This window comes from Suillus clintonianus (assembly GCF_016758775.1).
Source record: "Suillus clintonianus strain FC179 chromosome Unknown DEU56scaffold_5, whole genome shotgun sequence".
NCBI classification, from domain to species: domain Eukaryota; kingdom Fungi; phylum Basidiomycota; class Agaricomycetes; order Boletales; family Suillaceae; genus Suillus; species Suillus clintonianus.
The window spans coordinates 741,127-765,059 of NW_024539229.1; the positions used below are offsets into that span (position 1 = coordinate 741,127).

The 23,933-nt window shown below is 49.6% G+C and overlaps 8 protein-coding genes across 8 annotated transcripts; 2 read left to right on the forward strand and 6 right to left on the reverse strand.

Moving 5' to 3' along the window:
• Positions 1 to 375: 375 nt before the first annotated feature.
• DEU56DRAFT_751714 (uncharacterized protein) lies at positions 376 to 1,091 on the reverse strand (the record flags this gene model as incomplete). Its single annotated transcript, XM_041349583.1, has 3 exons — positions 376 to 627; positions 694 to 786; positions 840 to 1,091. 3 exons carry the CDS (start codon positions 1,089 to 1,091, stop codon positions 376 to 378), a joined length of 597 nt encoding a protein of 198 aa, XP_041214163.1.
• Positions 1,092 to 1,950: 859 nt separating this feature from the next.
• DEU56DRAFT_726536 (uncharacterized protein) lies at positions 1,951 to 2,802 on the forward strand (the record flags this gene model as incomplete). The annotated part of the gene is made up of 4 exons (XM_041347933.1): positions 1,951 to 2,105; positions 2,163 to 2,289; positions 2,345 to 2,562; positions 2,613 to 2,802. Coding segments are annotated over 4 exons (690 nt in total), but the record flags the coding sequence as incomplete, so codon positions are not given.
• A 4,065-nt stretch (positions 2,803 to 6,867) lies between these two features.
• On the reverse strand, positions 6,868 to 7,760 carry DEU56DRAFT_907525 (AAA domain-containing protein; the record flags this gene model as incomplete). The annotated part of the gene is made up of 3 exons (XM_041356913.1): positions 6,868 to 7,141; positions 7,194 to 7,533; positions 7,583 to 7,760. The coding sequence occupies 3 exons, from the start codon at positions 7,758 to 7,760 to the stop codon at positions 6,868 to 6,870; spliced, it is 792 nt and encodes a 263-aa protein (XP_041214165.1).
• A 4,016-nt stretch (positions 7,761 to 11,776) lies between these two features.
• On the reverse strand, positions 11,777 to 12,507 carry DEU56DRAFT_898055 (uncharacterized protein; the record flags this gene model as incomplete). Its single annotated transcript, XM_041356455.1, has 3 exons — positions 11,777 to 12,121; positions 12,185 to 12,225; positions 12,285 to 12,507. The coding sequence occupies 3 exons, from the start codon at positions 12,505 to 12,507 to the stop codon at positions 11,852 to 11,854; spliced, it is 534 nt and encodes a 177-aa protein (XP_041214166.1). The 3' UTR covers positions 11,777 to 11,851.
• A 182-nt stretch (positions 12,508 to 12,689) lies between these two features.
• On the reverse strand, positions 12,690 to 13,226 carry DEU56DRAFT_772733 (uncharacterized protein). Its single transcript, XM_041351534.1, has 3 exons — positions 13,176 to 13,226; positions 12,968 to 13,106; positions 12,690 to 12,911 (listed from the first exon to the last, which is right to left on the reverse strand). The coding sequence occupies exons 1-3, from the start codon at positions 13,176 to 13,178 to the stop codon at positions 12,703 to 12,705; spliced, it is 351 nt and encodes a 116-aa protein (XP_041214167.1). The 5' UTR covers positions 13,179 to 13,226; the 3' UTR covers positions 12,690 to 12,702.
• A 2,349-nt stretch (positions 13,227 to 15,575) lies between these two features.
• Positions 15,576 to 19,124, reverse strand: DEU56DRAFT_726031 (P-loop containing nucleoside triphosphate hydrolase protein; the record flags this gene model as incomplete). The annotated part of the gene is made up of 8 exons (XM_041347903.1): positions 15,576 to 16,211; positions 16,274 to 16,604; positions 16,657 to 17,026; positions 17,073 to 17,682; positions 17,732 to 17,898; positions 17,949 to 18,472; positions 18,525 to 18,782; positions 18,841 to 19,124. The coding sequence occupies 8 exons, from the start codon at positions 19,122 to 19,124 to the stop codon at positions 15,576 to 15,578; spliced, it is 3,180 nt and encodes a 1,059-aa protein (XP_041214168.1).
• A 118-nt stretch (positions 19,125 to 19,242) lies between these two features.
• DEU56DRAFT_772752 (WD40 repeat-like protein) lies at positions 19,243 to 22,275 on the reverse strand. The gene is made up of 4 exons (XM_041351535.1): positions 22,176 to 22,275; positions 20,588 to 22,112; positions 20,356 to 20,533; positions 19,243 to 20,305 (listed from the first exon to the last, which is right to left on the reverse strand). The coding sequence occupies exons 1-4, from the start codon at positions 22,229 to 22,231 to the stop codon at positions 19,443 to 19,445; spliced, it is 2,622 nt and encodes an 873-aa protein (XP_041214169.1). The 5' UTR covers positions 22,232 to 22,275; the 3' UTR covers positions 19,243 to 19,442.
• Positions 22,276 to 23,323: 1,048 nt separating this feature from the next.
• On the forward strand, positions 23,324 to 23,835 carry DEU56DRAFT_907531 (uncharacterized protein; the record flags this gene model as incomplete). Its single annotated transcript, XM_041356914.1, has 2 exons — positions 23,324 to 23,674; positions 23,737 to 23,835. The coding sequence occupies 2 exons, from the start codon at positions 23,324 to 23,326 to the stop codon at positions 23,833 to 23,835; spliced, it is 450 nt and encodes a 149-aa protein (XP_041214170.1).
• Between the last annotated feature and the right edge of the window lie 98 nt (positions 23,836 to 23,933).

Sequence of the window (23,933 nt, forward strand, 5' to 3'; positions counted from 1 at the left end):
GTACTTTTCCGTTGATGATTGTATAATAATATTTCCAATACATCTTCATTTTTTTGACTAGTTGCAAATTGCAGCACAATGTGATGACTGATGAGCAGCGTGTGTCTGATATGTAACAGTGCGTAGCGCTGTAGCCAAGTTATTGGCACTGGTGTTTTCATTTGCTGCCTTGCGGATCAAGTACCTGCCATTTCACTCTGTAAGTTTATATTACAGCGTGAAGACCATTCATGTTGCTGATCACTTTCCGGTATCATTGTTCTCCCTTTGTATACATTTCATTCGCATCTCCTTGTCTCGGCATATGTACTATCTGAAAGGGCTGGCACCTATTGTCACTACTATTACACTGTTGTATCAAGCACAATACAATGTTCACATCCCATGGTTCTCAACAGCATTGCAGACCTCCAAAAGAATTCTGCTTTGCCTATCAACAGCCTCTCGAATCACATTCACAGCTTCAAGCATGACTGCTACATCGCCTGCAACCTTGGCCAATGCCAGTGATTCCTGACGGTCAACCTTGGATTCCCGTCCTAGCTTCCTGCGCTTCCACAGCACTTCCATAGCTGGCATTGATACTGCCCGTACATTGGTCAGGTCCTTGCCAAAGTTGCGTAGTGTCTACATGAAGTGTGAGCACGAAATTCAAAAGACTGACATTGACAAAACTAAACTGGGCTCACGCACATCATTTGAGTCAGATCTCTTTCGCTTTGGATGAGACAGTAACTTATCAGCATTTTCCGAGCCTTTGTCCTGACCCCGACTGGCTTCCGATTCCTATAGTTTGGACCGTCAGAATAACTAGGTATAATGAGCAGCAGATGACTTACCTGCTCCGGTAGTTTGTCTGAAGTCTCTAGGTCTGACTGTGAAGGTTGGGAGTGTTTCAACCCTTCACTTCTGCCATACTTATAATGTCCACAGGAATATGAGGGGGCCCCTTGCCCGTGTGATTGATATCCAACGCACTCATCTTTGTGGCTTTCTGGAGTGGCGCTCCTCGAGTCATCATCCTTTTGGCTTGTGCTGACATTGCTGAGAGCCTCAAACTCGAACTGAGCAGAGGGATGGTCGAACGACATGTTTCTTGGGTCCTCCAAAGTTCAACTGTACTAGCAGCGGTGGATTATGGGTATTTATCTTCTTGATATTGAATTGTATAACGTTGAACTCTGAACAGATCTCGTAAATCTGAAGTCTCCTGATCAAACAAGCTCTGCGGTGTCCGTATGGGCCTGTTGACTAAACTTTGGGACCAGACTTATCACTAGCGACTGGTTACTCCACACTTTTGTACGTCAAGATGATGATCCAGATTATTTTATTACTCTAGTTCTAACCTAGCTTCAGGAACACCGTTGGGGGTACTGGCCTGGGCCAAGTTGCTCCCAAAGTATTACTATTTACAGGGACTTTGAGTCAGGCTATACTTCCGCAGTAGTCGGTCATATGTCTTGGATGCTCTATAATCCAAGCTATCCCTTTCCTGAGCTATATGACACCATTGAAGGAATGGCAATCTTGCATTGGGCAACGAGTGAGCCACACACTTGAGTTTGAGTTTCTTCCCCTTCCATTCATGCCACATCACAAAGTTTCTGGCCTGCCAGCCAAATCACCAGCAATGTTATCGGATTCAGAGAGCGATTCCACATCCCAGTCAGCCTCTAGTATATCAGATGGAACTGCCTTATCATCTCCAATTCCAAACTCTAAGGCTATGTTCAAAAAGGGCACCAAGAAGTGCATCAAGTAAGCATACTATGACGCTTAGGCTTTACAATCACACAAGGAAACTGACCTGATCCATTGAACTGATAGGGTGGCGGTAAATAAGAAAAGGTACACCAACTTCATACTCAATAGTACAATGCCGCATTATAGCTCACCTTATACAATAGAAAAGGCAATGTTGCTCCATGGGAACAGTGCTTGCAATTTGCACGTTGGATTCCTCGGGCTGTTGACATGTTCTGCATCCTGAACGATACATTCCGCATTGCCATGTTGATGGAAGAGGACCAGGCTGCCCAGGCGTCAGATAAACCAGAGGATGAATCGGTCAAGGCGCAGAGGAAGGAAGTCTTGTCTCTGATGTAAGCGCTTCATTTTGTTTCATTGTCTTCAGCTGCTAGATAACGTTGCCTTTACAGATGCGAAGATTCCCAAGAACGGCATATGAGGAACTTTACAAAGATCTTAGCAGGAGCACCATACCTGCGCAAACTTGCATACGGAAGCGTCAAACAACATTCCAAGCTACTGGATGTCCTGACTGAGGTTAGCCTTTACATAAATGCACTTCACCTAACGTTTGAGCTCCAAGAACTTGAAGATGCAGGGCATTATGAGTCAGGTACGGTCAGATGATACCAGTCACCTGAAAACTTGCATTGGACAGTATGCCGCCCCAAGGCCTACAGATGAGGGGCTGAGCCCTACAATTTTTACTGACAACAAATCTCGTGCTAAACTTGGCGTTAATCACCCCCAACTTGCAGCACTACTGTGTCCTATCAAGCATGTCAAAGCATTTCATGAAGATCCAAAAAAGTACATGTGCATTCTTCAAAATACCCAACCATCTCATCGGTGACTTTTAGAGTACAAGCCCAACTACAGAATGCAGTGATCAAGATGCAGACGGCTGCATGGCCTGCATTTGCATATGCAGGTGATCCACCCGGCACAGATTTTGACCCAGACAATGTTCAAGAAGGATTTTTACAAGGTTATTATTTGAAGCGCATGAGTATCTCCTCTTCTCTTGTCAGTAAAGTCTCATGTATCTAGGTTTTCTGTCACATATTCACTTCCCCATCATCTGCGCTCCTCCCTGATGGAGATGCGAACACGATCCACTCAGGTAATGCCAAATTACATGGCATGGAGAAGGTCGAGGCTGAGCATATCGCATATGCATTCATCCAGGTGCGTGCTGCAATAGAATTTATTTATACCACTATCTAACAGATGTTGTAGAGTCGCTTCAGTATTGCCACGCGTGATAAATGGGTAGAGACTGACGGCATGTATTGCTATCCTGAGGCATATACCCGACTCATCAAAGCAATCCGAGATGCACCAGATCAAATGTGGGCAGCGTCGCTGCTTGAATGGTGGAACAAGTTGAGTATCCTTGCTCCATCTTACATTGATCTGGTGTGCTAATTCTATCAAGGGTGGTTTTTGGTCACAAGAGGGGCCTGGTCGCTGTTGATTTGAGTGATGATGATGTTGACGACGACGACGACCTTGCCTTGATGCAGAAACAGCATGACATGCGTATGGCAACTGCACGTCATATGGTGTGTTGAATACATTACTCTACAACATTCTTAACTAACTAGCTTCAATGCCCAGACAATATCGCCTGCCAGTGAGGCTGCTGCTGCTGCTGAGCTAACTGACCCCACTACACAGCAACCCCAGGCTGCCAGCGCACCAGCCCCACCAGCTGGGTCTCTGCCATCACCTGTTCCTAGTATGACACCCAACTTCCCATCTACAGCCTCAGAAATGGGGTCCGGCAAGCGAAGGCTGGACAGAATTGGAGATGACAGTCCTCTCACTGAAGATGAGACAGACTCGGAGGTGCCTGCTCTGAGTCCACCCAAACGTGCCAGGAATGTCGGTAAGACTACTACTGCCTCCAAGAAGACTCGCAGCTTGAAGAGCAGAAAGTAATTCTCATTCATGGGTGCGTTCTCTGAGTCTTATTAAACAACATTTCTGCTTTAGACTGATGCGCTCCTTAGTAGGGTTCATGTGCACCATTTTTTCCTAGGCAGTGCCGTATATGCCTTTGATCTCCTCATTTGAAGTTTTTGTATCATTCATACGTTCAGCCCCCATCTTGATTCTGTATTTCATACTTTCGGCTGCCATGTATCCACGCTCAGAAACTGTACTATCAGAATGATATGTGTTTATATTTTATGATTGGTCTGATCACGCGTCAGCAGAATATCAGAGCATAAACAGCATATGATCACACATTCAGCGGTCTGACTGTAGTAGTTGCAACATTGAGCACTGAGCGGCAAACTACTTGTATGATGTCACAATATCTGAATGAAAGCAGTATGGCAGGAGTCCGGGACTTAGATGCAGCCAGCATATGACAGGATGTCTGGCAGATAACTGGTATTGAGCATTAAAACCAGTCTCACGATCTTACAATGTCTAGATGACAACAGCTTGGCAGGACTTAGATAGTACAACCAGCATATGATAAGATACTTGGCAGTATGACAGCGCAATGAACGTCAAGTGAGCTTTCGGAGATGTCAATATCTTGATGATTTTGAGCTGTTGGTACCTGACCAACCGGATGCACCTGTTCCTTGGTGCTGCAACTAGCGCTTGCCTGCGCTTTACATATCTAAGTAGATCTATATTTGGGACTTTTGGTGATGCTAACTCAGCATACTCTGAAAGATCAAATGATGCCTGCAGGAAGGAAACGCTGGTTCTCCCTCAGGGGATGATAGTACCGCAGCCAGCCAAAACCGATTTACTTGGTCACCAATTAGTACAAGATCTATGCGACAAAATATCTCTTGTCGACTGATGTGGCCGAGATGTTGTATCAACCACGACAACTTGAAGCAGAGTGAGCGCCTACTAATACAGAAAATGGCAGAAAGAAGCGCTGAACGCGCAACCTGTATGCGGGACACCACGTGTCTACAGCATTGCTAACATGTGGATTCAGCGATAGTAAGTATCCTGTAGAAGATGCAATTTAGCGACTACTCACCATAGCACATGTAAGTGACTGCTCCCTCCTCAATCTTCTCGCTGACCGAGTTGCTGAACAAGATTCAATGGCGGCAACCACTCATGGAACATCGTCAACTCGAAAGGAACCACCTCATGTCGAAATGACGCTCAAGGGCCATGAAGAATGCGTGAACGGTGTAGCTTTCATCCCTTGTACAGGTCTCCTCGTCACTTGCTCTGACGACAAAAGTCTTCGGGTGTGGGATTTGGACACCGGGAAACAGGTGGGGGAGCCCTTGTTTGGTCACGGTCATGGAGTCGAGACGGTTGCAGCATCCTCCGATGGGTGTTGGATTGTGAGTGGAGCAGTGGACGGAAGCATCCTGGTCTGGGAAGTTGAGACAAACAAGCTCAAGAGAGTGCCAGTCTCGTTCAAGGGGCATGCGAGTTATATTTGGGGCGTCGTATTTGCACCGGACAACGAGACGTTTGCAAGTGCGTCATGGGATGAAACAGTATGCGTGTGGGAGAGGAAGACGGGCAAAATTGTCCTTGGACCACTCCAAGTGGGCAGCTGGGCAAACTCGGTGGCATACTCCCCCGATGCTAGCAAACTGGCAGCAGGCACGCAAAAACACATCATCGTTTGGAATTTAGCAAATGGGGAAGAACTACTCAAAATAGAACAGCGGGCTTGGCGAGTCGCATTCACTCCAGATGGTCTCCGCCTTGTCAGTGGAAATTACAAAGACATCCGAATCTCAGATGCTGCCACTGGAGACATCATCAAACAGTTTGACCCGCACACCAATGAGTTTCTCTCACTAGCCATTGCTCCCAATGGCACCAAATTCGCCACTACATCGTACGACAAAACGACGCGGTTCTTTGACCTGACCACATTCAAACCCATCGGCGAGCCACTCGAGCACCCTGATGCCGTCTCGAGTGTAGCCTTTTCCGAGGACAGCCAGCTTATCGCGACTGGCTGTAACGACAACCTCGTTCGCACATGGACAGTTCCTCAGAGTGAATCAGAGCAGGCGAGCAAATTATCTCATGTCCTGCTTCATGCTGACCTGGCATACAATCTGCACAGAAAATTCTTAAAGTACACTCCCCCGCTCCTCGTTATGTACTATCTCTAACTTCAGTCTTGCAGAAGACCATCCCAGGCTCAAAGCATCGTCCACAACACACTAGAATCCCGCCTAGGTTCTTCAATGATGTAAGTCCATACGGTACGGTAGTCTCAATGCACATCTCACCATCCGTTTGTAGTTTGATTCGCATTCCCCACCTGGACGCAACAACGGCACTACTACAACCTCGCGCCATGCCGAAGGCTCACGGATGACAAACACTATGAACCGTCTCTTTTCTCGCTCCTCCGCTTCTCAGGGTGAAACTCCCCTCCCCAGCAGGATCCCCACTGTGGATGTCTTCGCAACTCGAGGCAAATACGTAAGTTTGCCGAGCTGTGTCAATCCATGATCCCGTTTTCATGACATCCCCGCAGCGTACCGCTAATGCCATCAGCGGGAAACGGCATGTGGTGCAACGGCCACGTCCCCCTCCTCAACCAGTCCATACTCCTAACACTGGTGTAGCGAATGCTGGTGCTTCAAGCAGCAGCGCGCCCCCATTGAGCACATCCAATGTGACCGACGGAACTACCCCAGCAACCTTGCAGACTGGAAGTACCAGTGCTTCTGCTGCAACCAACAGACCCCCTTCTCCGATGGACGTTGAATATCTTCCAGACGTTAGCTGCTTTTCAGTTCTCATAAGGTGCTTCCCGTGTCTTTCACGCTCTTAGCAAACAAGTACTGTTTTCTCCACCCGCTAAGCGGTCACCCCCTTCAGAACCTTTTCACTGGAATAGAGATTACCACTGCGTGTATTTGAAGATATTTTGCTCCTGATAGACGCTGCCATCATACATAGCATTCATTGAAATTCAGATACCAGTCATGACTTTCTCAACGGCTTTGTGAAATGATGAGCCTGTACCTTACTTTGTCCCAATGGTGTCACATCGCTCGGATGGTCAACCTAGTATATTGACAAGCCATCTATAGACTGGTACATTGCATATCCTGATTTCATATCCACAGCGCAAGCATAAAGTACTCAAAAGTCAAACACCGCGTACGCGGAGAGCAGCACGCAGACCACAATGCAGACAGATGGGTGTGCCGTAGCATTCCACGCACCCACAGAGCCACGGGTAACCCAGGACCAAATCCACCGGCCGCAGCAAACATGGGAAGTCAAGAAGAATAAGCGGCTTGCGGCGCAGAGACTGCACGTCAGACGGGATGTACCCGAGAGCATCATGTGTACGGTAGAAACTAGAATCGAAGCGGCTTGGCGTCCTTGTACCTCCGGTGTAGATGCTTCCGTCCTGGAAACAGTGATAAGCAGGCACAACTGAGAGCTAAGGACATGGAAAGCACCTGTTAAGGAACGAAGTTCCACTGGATGATATCTCCTCCTGACCAAGGTTCTGGTAGAAGAACATCGGGTTGTCTGGGGCGGGCCATGGGAAATCGACATTCTTGCGAAGACGCTCGGGAGCAGTGACGCCGTTCTGCAGTGTGCCCTCATAGAACATATTCGAGGGGAATTCAAACAGGCAAGGGTGCATACGGTACTGGACTTGCAGACGAATGGGTCTGTTGCCAAGTACAACCAGACGTTCGAAAAGTGATTGTGTCAGTCCAGCGCGTGCCGCTTTCTTGTTCATGATTACCGGACTAAGCTGCTGGTGATCGCTGACAAGAGGGATCATACACTCTGCATCAGGGTCAGTCGAGGCACAACCTATCAAGGAATAAAAGCGCACCCGGGTCAGCAGCTTGCGTAGTTTCGTCGATCAAAACTGTCCTGAACTTGAGCTTGTTGAGCCGAGGATTACCAGCACCAACACATGGCAGCACCCAAAATCTCCTTCTCGCACTGCCTGACGACGTTTTGTACTTCCTTTCATCATTGGAGCTCAATTCTCCCGGTTCGTTCTTCATCATGATCAACTTCTGCAACTCCACGTGAGTTGTATTCAAGGGTTTGTTGCAATTAAGTATTGCGCGGATGAAGGATCTCGCTAGAAAATTACATGCCTATCAGTCTATATTCAGCTAGGGGGGTGAAAGTAACGCGTCCTCCGAACGCAGAAGCATAAGCAACCTTTGCAGATATGTCGAGCCGTAGGTCGATGCCCATTGCAGCATCGGGCGTTGAAGGATTTGCGAAGGTTATATAGGTGATCATCAATTGGAATTTGAGTAGAAGATAGGGCTGGCGGAACGTTGGCGAGATGACGGGAACAGCAACGCGATAAAATCTAAAACGAATCTTGGCTCTGCACCACTGGCACGAGCGAAACAAGCTGTCATGCAACGTTGAGGGATATGGAGCTGATGGCAGTGATGGCATCAGTGTATCAAATAGCATGCAAGCGGCTGTTACCGATTCAAAGCTTGGAAACGCTCTTTTGGAAAGTTGTGCAGGGCTAAACTAATCTCATAGACGATTAAAGCAAGAGTTCCGCACAAGGTCTGCAACACTTAAGCCAGCAACCTTTAGATTTCGCGTGGGCTGAAGAACGACCAAGGGAACAGAAAAAGGCTCGAAATGTCTGATGTGGTTGACTTAGTTGATATTCGAGGGAGAAACACGGGAGGAAAGTGTCACCTTGGGTTAGTTCCCCGTAGGCAGACCTAATAGAAGGAAGACAGGAGTCGTTCCTTCTGTATTCGGCCTTGCGTTATGGCGGGAATTGAAATGGTGCTGGTGCGTCGGCCAGATTTGAACCGACGGCTGGCAAAGATTGTGCTTGGATATCAGTATTCGGTTTGATTCTAGACAGTCAAGGGATTGAGTTCATACATTTCACAAGGATTCAATAGTTTTTCTCAACAACCGCGGTGGTCGCATGGGCGGTCATGCCATCAGGACTTGGTGAGCTCGGTGATATCCTGGGATACAAGTTATACACAGGCGCACGTAGCTCATCGATCGACCGTCGATAGGGCACATATGATGACCTGGAGCCTCGTCCAGGAACGATCTCATGTCTTGCGTGTTTGAGGCCACCAACAAAAAATTGGAGTTTCTGGTTGCCACTTTGTCAGCTTTGAGACTTTCTCTGACAGCTGACAGCTGTGAACGTGTAGGCTACGCACAAGCAAATGGAAGTTCTCTATCAATGTTCGGTTCAGCTCTTGTTGATAGATCTGCACTCAGACTCCACGGAGAGTACTTTTCACCGCTCCAGAATATCCAATTGCAGGTCTCTCAGCTCCTGCATCAAGGGGTCGGCGCAACACTTCTGCGGAGGATCTGTCGAACTCCAAGACCCGTTGCCTGACTGTAAACGTTAACTATCGCAGATCATGATCACAGCCTCCCAAAAGACCTTGTGTCCGTCAGACCTACGCTCAAACCCCACAGGAACTACTTACAATTCATTTTCGAAACTCGACAGAGACGTCCACGTTCATAGTACTCCTGGCACTCAGGAGCCTGGGCCCATTCGGAGAGTTAGTCATGTATATCCAGATAACATTTTCATCGTAATCCGTGAGCTTGCGAGGTGCGAACTGGGTGACAGGCGGAATAAATTAACGTGTGCTATAGTCAGGAAAAGCCATGTACTAGTAATCGAGCGCACTGAGGGTAGTTGTTAGACTCTTACAGTGACACGATGCCAGCTGGGACAAAAAACTGGTTCTTCCTGAGGCTGAGGTTATGATATTTATACCGCCACCAACCAATATGAACCCATTGATTCATTGCATCCATGTAGTCACCTATCAGTACAATGCGAGAAGTTCAAGAGATTGATGGGCCGAGAAATTGTATCAGCCACGACTTACACTTACAGTAAAAACGGTCGCGGCGCCTACTACAAGCGCTGAAAATATCGTTAACACGCGGACACCACGTGCGTACAGTACTGTCAGTGTACAGCAAGGTTGACATTTGGATTCAGCAATAATAGTATCCTGTAGGAGATGCAACTTAGCGACCACTCACCATAGCGCATGTAAGTGACTGCTCCCTCCTCAATGCTTTTGCTGACCGAGTTGCTGAAAAAGATCCAATGGCGGCAACTCGAAAGGAACTACCTCATGTCGAAATGACGCTCAAGGGTCATGAAGCCTGGGTGAACGGCGTAGCTTTCATCCCTGGTGCAGGTCTCCTCGTCACTTGCTCTGACGACAAAAGTCTTCGGGTGTGGGATTTGGACACGGGGAAACAGGTGGGGGAGCCCTTGTTGGGTCACGATGATGAAGTTTGGACAGTTGCAGCATCCTCCGACGGGTGTTGGATTGTGAGTGGAGCAATACACGGAAGCATCCTGGTCTGGGAAGTTGAGACAAACAAGAGAGTGCCAGTCTCGTTCAAGGGGCATATGAGTTATATTGAGGGCGTCGTATTTGCACCGGACAACGAGACATTTGCAAGTGCGTCATGGGACAAAACAGTATGCGCGTGGAATAGGAAGACGGGCAAAATTGTCTTCGGACCACTCCAAGTGAGCAGTGGGGCATACTCGGTGGCATTCTCCCCCAATGGAAGCAAACTAGCAGCAGGCACGGACGAACACATCATCGTTTGGAATTCAGCAAATGGAGAAGAACTACTCAAAATATATCAGCGAGCTTGGCGAGTCGCATTCACTCCAGATGGTCTCCATCTCGTAAGTGGAAATTACAAAGATATCCGAATCTCAGATACTGCCACTGGAGACATCATCAAACAGTTTGACGCGCACACCGATACCTTTTGGTCACTAGCCATTGCTCCTAATAGTTCCAATTTCGCCACCACATCCCTCGACAAAACCACACGGTTCTTCGACCTGACCACATTCGAACCCATCGGGGAGCCACTCGAGCACCCTCATGCCGTCCGTTGTGTAGCCTTTTCCGAGGACAGCCAGCTCATCGCTACTGGCTGTGACGACAACCTCGTTCGCACATGGACAGTTCCTCAGAGTCAATCAGAGCAGGCGAGCAAATTATCTCCTTATGTTATGCTTCATGCTGACCTGTCATACAATCCGCACAGGAAATTCTTAAAGTACGCTCCCTTTCTCCTCGTTATGTACTATCCCTAACTTCAGTCTTGCAGAAGACCATCCCAGGCTCAAAGCCTCGCCCACAACGCACTGGGATTCCGCCTAGGTTCTTCAATGATGTAAGTCTATATCGTACGGTAGTCTCAATGCACATCCCACCATCCGTTTGTAGTTTGATACGCATTCCCCACCTGGACGCAACAACGGCACTACTACAACCACGCGCCATGCCGAAGGCTCACGAATGAAAAACATTATGAACCGTCTCTTTTCTCGCTCCTCCGCTCCTCAGGGTGATACTCCCCTCCCCAGCAAAATCCCCGCTGTGGATGTCTTCGCAACTCGAGGCAAATACGTGAGTTTCCCGAGCTGTGGCAATCTATGATACCCTTTTGACGCCATCCCCGCAGCGCACCGCTAATGCCATCAGCGGGAAAAGGCATGTGGTGCAGCGACCACATCCCCCTCCCCAACCAGCCCACACTTCCAACATTTGTGTAGCGAATGCTGGTGCTTCAAGCAGCAGCGCGCCCCCAGTGGGCACATCCAATGTGATCGATGGAACTACCTTAGCAACCTTGCAGACTGGAAGTACGAGTGCTTCTGCTGCAACCAACAGACCCCCTTCCCCGATGGACGTTGAATATATTCCAGACGTTAGTTGCTTTTCAGTTCTCATGAGGTGCTTCCCGCGTCTTTCCCGCACTCCATAGACATGTCCTGCTGCTTCCCGCACCTGCTAAGCGGTCACTCCCTTCAGACCCTTTTCGTTGTAATAGAGAGAAGTTTCTACTGCATGTATTCGAAGATCCATATGTTGCTCTTGATAAACGCCTGCCATCATACGTAGCAACGTTCATTGAAGTTTAGATACCAGTCATGACCTTCTCAACGGCCTTGTGAAATGATGAGTATATGTGTTGCTTCGCCGTGATATCACATAGCTCGAATGATCACTCTAGTGTATTAACAAAACATTTACAGACTGGCACATAGTACAAGAAACATGGTACATTGCATATCCTGACCTCACGTCCCCAGCATAAGCAAGTCAAACACTGTGTCCACGGAAAGCATCATGCATGCCACAATGCAGGCATTCCATGTTGAATCCCAGTCGTTCGATGCAATATACAAGAAGTTGAGCGAGACCTGCATCTTCGAATGACTTGGCGGGAGGGTATCTTTTCCAAAGTAAGCCGTGCCGACTTGTAGATTCGCGGTTGGATCCCGAACTTCTGCAGAGATGTAGTTGAATGTAAGGGAAATGATATTAGCGGTTGTATCAACTTGTATCAACTGCGTTTACCGGAAGGGAGAAATTGGTTGGGAATCGAGAGAATTTAGTGGGAATCGACAAACCAAGTGCTCGAGGGATGGTGATTGCGAGTATAGTGCCGACGCTACAGAAGCTTTCAATATATTTTTGCTCGGGAGGACGAGTGTGATTTACATGGCGCACAACCCGAATAGGAAGAAGGCCAGGTACTTTTTGGTGAACCACTTTCCGCACAAACCCGTCTACCCGCGATGCTAGGTTTCCACTTCTCCTGCCGCTTCTCACTCTTAATCTCTTGTCGACCCGACTTAGTCAGAGTTTTCATCCCAGATAACTGCCATTCTGGACCAAGTGCAGGCGCCGTAATTAGTTCCACTAGTGCGTGAGCACTGTCGGCATTGGCCATTGTGTTGGCACGAGGCGGAGGGATAGGTGAGCGAAGCTGATGACGACCACATATCGGTTAGCACGGTAGGATATGTCAGCTCTTCCATATACATACACGGCTTCCTGATTCATGCCTCCTGTAACGCTTCCTTAACAGCCTGCAAGACATCAGTCATATCCAAAAGCTTCACAACAGACTTACGTGAATATGTAACTATGTCTGGGATAATAACGCAAGGTCGAAAGCCATGTTCGACGGCGTGCAGACGAACTCTTCACCGAGATTCATGTTGGCGAGATGATAGACGATAGAAGTTGAAGTTACTGTTTTTCCGGTACCAGGAGGGCCCTGGATCAGATTAGTGGGCTTCTCCAAAACACTCTCGATGGCATACATTTGAGAGCGTTTGAGTTCGAGAAGGCCTGGCGCAGAGAAACACTTGAGCATCTGCGTGCGCAGAAAAAATTCACTTGGTCACCTATTAGTAACACTGTCAATGCAATAAGATATCTCTGTCGAGTGAGGTGGGCGAGAGATTGTATCAGCCACGACATGTCGAAGCACAATAAGCGACCACGGCCCACGGCGCCTACTACAGAAAACTGTTGAAAGAAGCGCTGAACGAGGAACCACATTTAGATCCAGCAATAGTATCATGTAGAAGATGTAACTTGTCGACCACTCACCATAGCACATGTAAGTGACTGCTCCCTCCTCGATGCTCTTGCTGACTGAGTCGCTGAACAAGATTCAATGGCGACTACCACTCACGGAGCACCGTCGACTCAAAAGGAACCACCTCACGTCGAAATGACACTGAAGGGTCATGAAGGTGGGATGGAGGGCGTAGCTTTCATCCCTGGTACATGTCTCCTCGTCACTTGCTCTTGGGACAAAAGTCTTCGGGTGTGGGATTTGGACACGGGGAAACCAGTGGGGGAGCCCTTGTTGGGTCACGATGTTAGTGTCCGGACGGTTGCAGCATCCTCTGACGGATGTTGGATTGTGAGTGGAGCAGTGGACGGAAGCATCCTGGTCTGGGAAGTTGAGACAAACAAGAGAGTGCCAGTCTCGTTCAAGGGGCATAAGAGTTATATTTTGGGCGTCGTATTTGCACCGGACACCGAAAAATTTGCAAGTGCGTCAGGGGACAAAACAGTATGCGTGTGGAAGAGGAAGACGGGCCAAATTGTCCTAGGACCACTCCGAGTGGGCAGCCAGGCAAACTCGGTGGCATACTCCCCCGATGGGAGCAAACTAGCAGCAGGCACCCACAAACACATCATCGTTTGGAATTCAGAAAATGGAGAAGAACTACTCAAAATAGAACAGCCGGCTTGGCGAGTCGCCTTCACTCCAGATGGTCTCCGTCTCGTCAGTGGAAATATCAACGACATCCGAATCTCAGATGCTGCCACTGGAGACATCATCAAACAATTTGACGCGCACACCGAATCCTTTCTCTCACTAGCCATTGCTCCCAATGGCACCAAATTCGCCACCACATCCCCAGACAAAACAACGCGGTTCTTTGACCTGACCACATTCGAACCCATCGGCGAGCCACTCGAGCACCTTGATGCCGTCCGTTGTGTAGCCTTTTCCGAGGACAGCCAGCTCATCGCCACTGGCTGTGATGACGATCTCATTCGCACATGGACAGTTCCTCAGAGCGAATCAGAGCAGGCGAGCAAATTATCTCATGTCCTGCTTCATGCTGACTTGTCATATAGTCTGAACAGAAAATTCTCAAAGTACGCTCCCTTTCTCCTCGTTATGTACTATCCTTAACTTCAGTCTTGCAGAAGACCATCCCAGGCCAAAAGCCTCACCCACAACGCACTAGAATCCCGCCTAGGTTCTTCAATGATGTAAGTCCTCATGGCATGGGGTAGTCTCAATGCACATCTCATCATCCTTCTGCAGTTTGATACACATTCCCCACCTGGACGCAACAACGGCACTACTATAACCACGCGCCATGCCGAAGGCTCACGAATGAAAAACATGATGAATCGTCTCTTTTCTCGCTCCTCCGCTCTTCAGGGTGATACTCCCCTTCCCAGCGGGATTCCCACTGTGGATGTCTTCGCAACTCGGGGCAAATACGTAAGTTTCCCGAGCTGCGGCAATCCATGATCCCGTTTTCATGATATTCCCGCAGCGCACCGCAAATGCCATCAGCGGGAAACGGCATGTGGTGCAGCGACCACGTCCCCCTCCCCAACCAGCCCACACTTCCAACGCTGGCGTAGCGAATGCTGGTGCTTCAAGCAGCAGCGCACCCCCATTGGGTACATCCAATGTGACAGATGGAACTACCCCAGCAATCTTGCAGACTGGAAGTACGAGTGCTTCTGCTGCAACGAACAGACCCCCTTCCCCGCTGGATGTTGAATATGTTCCAGACATTAGCTGCTGTGCGCTTCTAGCAAGGTTCTTCCCGTGTGTTTCACGCACTCAACAAGCAAGTACTGCTACTTCCCGCACCTGCTAAGCGGGCACCCCCTTCAGAACCTTTTCGCTGGCAATAGAGATTACTACTGCACGTATTTGAAGATACTTTGCTCCTGATAGATACCTATCATCACATGTAGCATTCATTGAAGTTCCGATACCAGTCATGACTTTCTCAACGGCTTTGTGAAATGATGAGCCTATACTTTACTTCGTCCCCACGGTGTCACGTCGCTCGGATGGTCAACCTAGCATATTGACAAGCCATCTATAGACTGGTACATTGCATGTCCTGATTTCATATCCCCAGCATAAGCATAAAGTACTCAAAAGTCAAACACCGCGTACGCGGAGAGCAGCACGCAGACCACAATGCAGACAGACGGGTGTGCCGTAGCATTCGCGCACGCGACGACGAGACTGTCGCACGACAACCGCCGGTTCTCGCTGTGAAGAAAAGGAATAACCTGAAGATACCGACAGGCTGCCAAGATGCGACAAGAAGTGCAAGGGAGCTGGCTTGGCTGGCCGCGGCGTCACCAGCCACGAACCAATCCCACACATACCAGCTCACACAGCCGTACAGAGTGCGCGCATAGAATCCGCGGCAGCGGAATAGCTCGCGTCATCTAGAACACCGTCAAGCCTGATTGCGTCCCCGCATACTGGCTCTTCACGTCGTCGGTGTCTGTCGTGCCATCCTGGCTCTTGTAGTCGTACCCGCTCATGCTGGCCATGTCAGAAGCACCGGCAGCAGAGGAGAAGGAACCACGCCTCTGTAAGCGGTCTGACTGCGAGAACGCCATGGCAGAACCGCCGATGCTTGCGGTGCTTGGCGGTCCAGCATCCTGGGAGATGATGGAGCTGGCGTAGCTACCGTACGCGCTGCGCTTCCCCACACCCCCAGAGCCACGGGGTAGCCCAGGACCAAATCCACCAGCCGCGGCAAACATGGGAAGTCCAGAAGAATAGGTGGCTTGCGAGCGCAGAGACTGCACGTCAGACGGGATGTACCCGAGAGCATCATGTGTGCGGTAGAAACTAGAATCAAAGCGACTTGGCGTGCCTGATCTGCCTGCACCTCCGGTATTGGGGATGAAGTCCCGTGCGTTTGTCTCGTGGCGGCGGAATTGATCCATGGACTTGACGAGGGAGCGGCGAGGTTTGCTGAATTGAATCATGCTCGGCTGTAAGTTGTTCAGCGGACCCTCGACAAGGGTGTTATTCTCCTTGTAGTGCGTAAGAAGATAATGCCACAGCGGGTGCTGTATGAATCGGTCAGCGAACAGTAAGATCGTCCACCAAAGGGACTCGCCTTGCTGAGAACCTTTGGATTTCCAAGGATGACGACTCCATACTTTGCACGAGTCAAAGCCACGTTAAGACGACGAGGGTCATTCAAGAAACCGATGCCCTGGTGTTCGTTACTTCTGACGCAGCTCAGAATGATGTAGTCCTTCTCTCGTCCCTGGAAGGCGTCGACGCTAGCCACTTCAATATCTTTATACAAGTCTTTCTTGAGAGACCCGTTGAACTGCATATAGTTGACGATATAGGAGCGTTGACCCTCGTAGGGTGTGACAACACCAATTTGGCTGGGCATCACGCCCGCCTTGAAGAACTTTGTCACAATTTTCTCGACGTTAGATGCTTCGGTCCTGGAAACAGTGATAAGTAGGTGCAACTGAAAGGTAAGGACACGGAAAGTACCTGTTAAGGAACGAAGTTCCACTGGATGATATCTCTTCCTGACCAAGGTTCTGGTAAAAGAACATCGGGGTGTCTGGGGCGGGCCATGGGAAATCGACATTCTTGCGAAGACGCTCGGGAGCAGTGACACCGTTCTGCAGTGTGCCCTCATAGAACATATTCGAGGGGAATTCAGATAGGCAAGGGTGCATACGGTACTGGACTTGCAGACGAATGGGTCTGTTGCCAAGTACAACCAGACGTTCGAAAAGTGATTGTGTCAGACCAGCGCGTGCCGCTTTCTTGTTCATGATTACCGGACCAAGCTGCTGGTGATCGCCGACAAGAACAACCTGCTTACAGCCAAGCACCAGAGGGATCATACACTCTGCTTCAGGGTCAGTCGAGGAACAACCTATCAAGGAATAAAAGCGCACCCGGCTCAGCAGCTTGCGTAGCTTCGTCGATCAAAACCGTCCTGAACTTGAGCTTGTTGAGGCGAGGATCACCAGCACCCACGCATGTGCAGCAGATAACATCCGCAGCACCCAAAATCTCCTTCTCGCACTGCCTGATCAACGTCTTGTACTTCCTCTCATCGTTGGAACTCAATTCTCCCTGTTCGTTCTTCAGCATGATCAGCTTCTGCAACTCCACGTGAGTTGTACTATTTGCGACTTGTTGGTGCAGAGTCAAGAAGGCGACGCTAGAGTCTAGGGCTTCGCGGGATTTGGCAGTCAGACGCACGACCTTCAAACCAGTGGCATGTATCTTCTCAGTGAGCTGATCGACGGCCACGTTCGATGGCGCGCAGACGAGAACTTGACCGGGATTCATCTTGGCGAGATGATAAACGATCGAAGCAGAAGTTACGGTCTTTCCAGTACCAGGAGGGCCCTGGATCAAACTAATGGGCTTCTGCAGAACACTCTTGACTGCGTACATTTGAGAGTGATTGAGCTCGGGAAGACCTGGCGCAGAGAAACGCTTGGGCATCTGCGTGCGTAGAACCTGGGGCGCTAGATCATGTCCGAGAAGCTTGTGATACTGACGAGGGGTTTAATTACTTCAAGAAGATATAGAGGAATAGACGTACGATGTAACCATTAACACTCTTCTCATCGACTGCGAAGGTCTTCATCGCCAACTGCATCCTATCAAAGCTGGTGGACTTCCACACAAAATCCGCCGCAAAGTTATGCGTGCAATCGGTAGGCACGCCTTCAGTGCGTCGCAATTCAAGCCCAATTTCGTCAGAAATGTCTAAGAAATGATGATGAGCGCGACAACTTCTATCGAGAGACAAAGCTTACTGTTCGGAATTTTAATGACATGCCCCACCCCATCCCAAGCTTTGTGCAACTCCCCCTGATATCTCAACCGCAATTCATCACCGACCGCAAGTCTGACTTCACCACTCTCAAGCTTGGGCAAGCCAAACCACGCCACTCTCTTCTGGTTGAGACCAACGTCCCATCGGACAGTGATATCAGTTTGAGTCTGACTCTCTTTCAAGCGCTTGTCATAATCAGCCTCGATCTTGACCAGAGGACCGAAAATATTCTGGTACTGATATGCGTCCTCGTAGTGCAGAAGGATAGGCTGTGGTTCGTCATCGACACCAGGTTTCTCGAGGTCCTCCAGAGTGGCGTTGGCGTTTTCGCGCCAGAGATCTTCCAAGCGGTTGATCTGGTTGAAGGATATCTGACGAGATCGAAGTTGTTCGGTTTCGGTGGGAGGCTTCACGAGCCATGAAAGGAAAGACCTGTCATCGATCAACGGTGCCCATAGGGCGGCATTCCAAGACATGTCCTTGCTGACCGTCGCACAAGGCTGGCTGCATATATGTCATGAATATAAGTTTCGGTACTAACCCACCACAGACTTACCGACACAAAAGGATTACGACAGTGTCACTCTTTGCGGGGATGAATCCCAGCATAAACACATTCTTGCTACCACAATTATAACATTCAGGAGTTGTTTCCCCAAGGGGGCTCTCGGCATGCAAAATAACCTCCTTATGCTTTGCGCGCACTAGATGGTTCACGATATGTGAAGCGGAAGTGTTGCCGCGCGAGTTGCAGAACCATTTAGCGCACACAAGGCACTTCACAACGGAGGCTGGCGAGTGGATTCCGCAATAGCTAGGCGGAACCGATGCGGAGTGAGTCATGTCCCATGAAGAATACGTATAAAACTTACCTGCAAGCATGGGGAGGGAGATCCATAGTACCCTCGTCTTTTAGGTCATCAAGAACAGCATAAAAGTCTTCATCTACGCCGGTTCTCTGCGTGTGATGGTGGCGCCCTTCGTGTCCATTGGATGTTTGAGAACGATCGTCTACGATGGAGAGGCTTTCCAGGTCAACTGGCGTTCCAGTGTTTGTCGTTGCAGTATAGACAGAGGAGTTATCATCTACAACGCTGATAGCGCCGCCGTACGATGAAGCGGAATCTGCATATTGAAAGTTGTCGAAGCTGTCCATCATGGTTTGCAGCAAAACGTTCTTGTGCCTTGCCACAGCACCTTCACCATAAATATTTTCCCACACTCAAAGCATGGAGAAATTGGTTCCGCGGAACAGAAAGAGTCCTCGAGCCCGAAAACATACAACAAAGGATGAATTTTAATTCTACTGCGACTCATACAAATGCTTGAATACTGCAAATGACAATGATAGAAGTCCCCATCCACATGGACGTCAAGATGCCACACAAATATGTACCGCTAACCATAATCGAAACCACCAGATAAAATTTAAAAAAAGAATGAGCGACTTTGATTTAGGATGCATTACATACAATTAACGCCTTTGCTTCGGGCGTATTCTGGGACGCGTGGGCGTCTCGTTGGTGGGTGGCAAGCGTAATGGAATACCATCCGCTGGGTGGATCGCTCTACTAGAAGATTCGCCAAGAACTGCGCGAGTGCGCTGATGGCCGGAGGGTTTGGAAGAGGGCGCCCACTTTGACGCCCTAACGCCTTCCACTCGTTCCATTGGCACATCTTCGACTTCGACAGCTAGCGGCTGGCTGCCGTCACGTGCACACTCCTGAGGTTCCTCTGGCTCTGCAGACTCCTCAGAAGGTTCGACTTCGAGGTCTTGGTCCATGGCGTCTACATCCGCTTGTTCTATCTCCTCCCCCTCATCTTCCTCCTCAGTGTCGTCATCATAGAAACCACTGGGAGGCTCTCCAACCCATTCATCCTCATCAGTGCCGAAGTCCCATACATCAAGCACTGTAGCAGGATTTCGATTGCTGGCAGCGACACACCAGCGACCCTCGAAGACCACCTGCCAAACACCCTGGATGCCTGTCAAGAGATCACGGACGACGGAGCCATCGCGCACGTTCCACATCTTGAGCGTACCATCTGACCCGCTGAGCACCTTGAATTCATCGTGTTGGAAGCACGTGATGGCGCCCGTATGGGCCGCAAGGGTGTGGCGCAGTTCTCCAGATTCAGGATCCCATATGCGCAGGGTAGAGTCGGCGGCGGCGGAGACAAGGTGGGAAGGGGAGAGGCCAAGTAGGCCGACCAGTGACGTGTGCCCAGTCAAGGTATGTTGGCACTGTCCTGTTCGTAAGTTCCACACGCGAACAGTGCCATCCATAGACCCCGAACAGGCGATCTGGCGGTGGATATCAAGTACAACGCTATATACTACGGCGAGGCTTCAGTTACAGAGTTTCAAGATAAACTGCGATACGAACCTTTCTGTGTGTGACCTACAAGAACCCATTTACATTCGCCAGTGATGATGTCCCATATTCTTACAGTGCAATCATAGCTGCCAGATACAAGGGTGCGTCCACGGGCGGCGAGAGCACGAACTGCGTGATCATGACCCTCTAGATGCATCTTATGATACGGATTATCGTCCGCATCCTCCTGTTAAAAATAACAATCAGAACAAAAGTGTGATATGCTTAATATGAAACATACATCGGCTGGGTCAGCCTCAGAGTCATCTGCACCATAGCATCTGTACTCCGGATCACCGGGACGTGGCAAAGTCCACACACGAAGGGAGTGGTCACGACTGCCGGTCACGATCACTGATCGCTTTGGCCACTTTTCCTTCGTAATGACACCGCCTTCGCCTTCAATTTCGATCCACTCTGGCTTGACAATAGCTAGACATCGAACAGTGCTCGTATGGCCACCAAATATATGCGTACATCGACCAGTTGCTAGATTCCAGATTCTGACCGTACGGTCAGTCGATCCGCTGACGAGCGTGTCTTTGCAGGCGGCGAGCGCCCACACACCACCTTCGTGGCCATCCAGCATTTGCAGGAGTTCACCTGTCAGAGGCGAGTACACGTGAATTGAGTGATCATCGGATGCGGAAATGATGCGCCCGTGAGAAAGAAGAAGACAAGTGACGACAGAGGAGCCGTGTGCGGGGAAGGATCGATGTTTCGGGTTCTCGTTGTCCACCCATCGAGTTCGAGTGAGTTGTCGGGATTTGAAGAGCATCTTATATGGATGAGGGAGGGGAAGGGTTTTTGGAGTAGGGGGTATATCAAGGCGGCGCCTAGCGTAGATCGAGTGCGCAAAAGCTCGTTCTGTGACGCCTCCGAACCAGATCTTGGTGCTTTTGAGTAGATCGGACCAAAGTACTGGATCAGAGTCGATAATTGCGCGCCAGGCTTTGGATACTCTGGAGGCACGAACTACAGTAGAATAAGGAAGGAAACTCAGAACATGGGATGCAAGTTCTGGGGGTAGTAAGGTCAAGAAATCACGCGCTAGAGTCGGAGTTAGAATAGAATGCAGCGTCCGCAAAACGGGTAGGGGAGAATGCCGTAACAGAGTAAGGAGGAAATGAGATTGTAAGGGTTGCGGAAGGCTCGTAAAATGTGATAAAAGAGATGGAAGGGTAAGAAGGGTCGTGAGGGCAAGGTCCGGTTGTAGTGGTGCTTGGGGTTGGGGGGAAGATGCACCGCTAGGAGGTGCAGAAGGCCATATAGGCTGTGGTGGTGGTGACCCATGAGGAGATGGTAACGGTGATGGAGGTGCGGCCACATTCAAAGTAGTAATTGGTGGAAGATGCGTTGCCCTTGCCTTCTTTCGAGGAGGCGTATGCGTTTCGCGCTCCGTTGTGGGCTCTACGCCCTCCATCATATTATCAGCGCCGTGCGACCTTTTCCTGCCATAGCGCTCAACGGCCTCCGCCAGCCCTACGACCTTGCCTGAACTGCCGGACGAGTCAGGTCTTATCATCGTCCAGCCCTTGCCACTTGGAATTGGCTCCTCCTCATCCAAATCTCCCTCACCGTCTGCCCCGTCGCGGAACGTCGCACGGGAGCCATTAGGAAATACAAGGGGGAATCTCTTGATGGATGAAGGAAAATTAGCGTGCAGCAAAGGGTACTCTCTAGGGTCCTTTGGCTCAGCCGGAGGTGGGAGCGGTGGTAGCTGTATCGGCGCGTAAGCGGTCGTGGTCGTCGTGGTCGTGACTACCCTGGTTAGCAAGCATACGCGTCAATATTGGTACAGATAAGGTAAAACAACGAGTACAACATACGTCGTAGTGTTGACAGACGGAGCGAGAACCAGCGACGGGCGCTGCTGGTGGGTCATGACGATGAGCAAGATTGAAGTTTGTTATCCTTAAACGTTTCGCGCTGTCGCCGAGCCACCCTCCCCCACACAACCAAGCCTGGTCATATTGAAGCGGAGTTTTATTCTAACCATACCGGCATCTTCTGCCGAGTACCAAAAGCCAAAGTCGCCTCGTCTGCTATAAAAACATGCTCCAGGTTTTATATCAAGACAGGTCAAGCCGTCCAAAATCCGCAGTGACGCTGTTACCTTGTTGCTTTCCAGCTCTTTGGCTCTTTTGACTTCAATTCATGGCACACGCCAGTCAGGATCTGTCAAATGATCATTGGTTTGTAAGTACCTTGCGCAGGGCGCCGAGTTGAGAGGCACCGAACCATGTCTGTTTCCCTCACTGTGATCTGATTACTACTTCCCTGCGATTTTTATTCCAATTCCATCTCCGTACAAGACGGATCCAGTGAAGGACAACCAAGACGCTCTAAAGCGCAGTCACAATTCATGTTCATACCTCCAACAGTGATTCAATGAACATCTTTGCTTCCCCGGATTCAGTGGCACGTCAATCGGACTCTGAACAAGACATTGCAGCATCACCCAAAGCATCACCTCGTGGGCCTATGTGTTCCCATTGGTATCAAGTACTCTCCATAACATAAACATGGCGGCCCTCTTGGGGATCATTACCATGGTTGTCACCAAGCACCGCACTCACCCAAGCACTGCACTTAATCTAATCTCAGCTCCACTCGGTGTACATGATTATTCATGCCACGCGCTTTCTGATCTTTGTGACATAGGTCAATATCGACATGCATGTGTTACATCGCGTCATATGACGGGCCCCGTCCCCTAGAAGCCCACAAGTTGCCAAGGCTGTGTCGACGATTTACAGGCCTGCCTCCGAACAACTGAGAAGTCAACGAATACCACTTCTCTTCGTTTCCGAACGCTTCTCTCACCCCGCGCCACATGCTCGCGACCAACCCTCCAAAGTCTCAAGCTCTGACGAATGTGCTTATTTGCAAATCTCATGTGCAGAAATCTCAATATTTTGTCAATTGGGCTTGCGAACATCGAGACTCATTGTCACCGTACCACTAATTCTCAACCATGTTGCTCCCGTCTTGGAGGTTTCTTCCCCATCCAAAGGAGACTATTGCAGTGATGTTGATTTCCATTATCGCTGGGACAACCAACAACGGAGGCATCCATCCACTTACCGCGGATCATTTTTTGGCCTCGGAATTCCCCGTAGTTTTCATGAAACAAATCTCCGTTAATTGGGCCTTCGTCATTTCTGCGGTTTTTGGTCGCCTAGCGCGATCGTTTATGATTGGCTGGCGTCGGTCCCGAACGTTCATGGGTATTCTATACTATATGCCGTTGAATACGGACATTAGATGCCACAACACGTTCCCAAAATCTGTGGGATTCTACTCGACTCCTACAGACTTGGAGGGTGTTCGCGACAGCTTACGACAATTCAGATAGAGACTAATCAGATTTTTTCTATTTGGATGCAGACATCAGATGCGAAGGAACGCCTTCCAAAACCAAAGCTCTGGGAGTTGAACTCGGCTCCTGCACACTTGGAAGATGTTCACGACAGCCTATTCCAATAGACCACTTCTATTTTGCAATCTGATATTTGTTTGCCCAAAGAAGCGGCAGCCGGTGGGGTGGAGCGCTGGAACCAGAAGCCTTCGGGGCGCTGTCACCT

What these genes read in the sequence shown, in the direction of transcription:
- DEU56DRAFT_772752 (XM_041351535.1), bottom strand. Translation starts at nt 22,231, where the DNA reads ATGACCCACCAGCAGCGCCCGTCGCTGGTTCTCGCTCCGTCTGTCAAC. An exon ending in CCGTCTGTCAACACTACGAC is followed by an intron (nt 22,113 to 22,175) that starts GTATGTTGTACT and finishes CTTGCTAACCAG; the next exon opens with GGTAGTCACGACCACGACGA. An exon ending in CTGAGGCTGACCCAGCCGAT is followed by an intron (nt 20,534 to 20,587) that starts GTATGTTTCATA and finishes TATTTTTAACAG; the next exon opens with GAGGATGCGGACGATAATCC.
- DEU56DRAFT_772733 (XM_041351534.1), bottom strand. An exon ending in ATTGACAGTGTTACTAATAG is followed by an intron (nt 12,912 to 12,967) that starts GTGACCAAGTGA and finishes TCTCTGCGCCAG; the next exon opens with GCCTTCTCGAACTCAAACGC.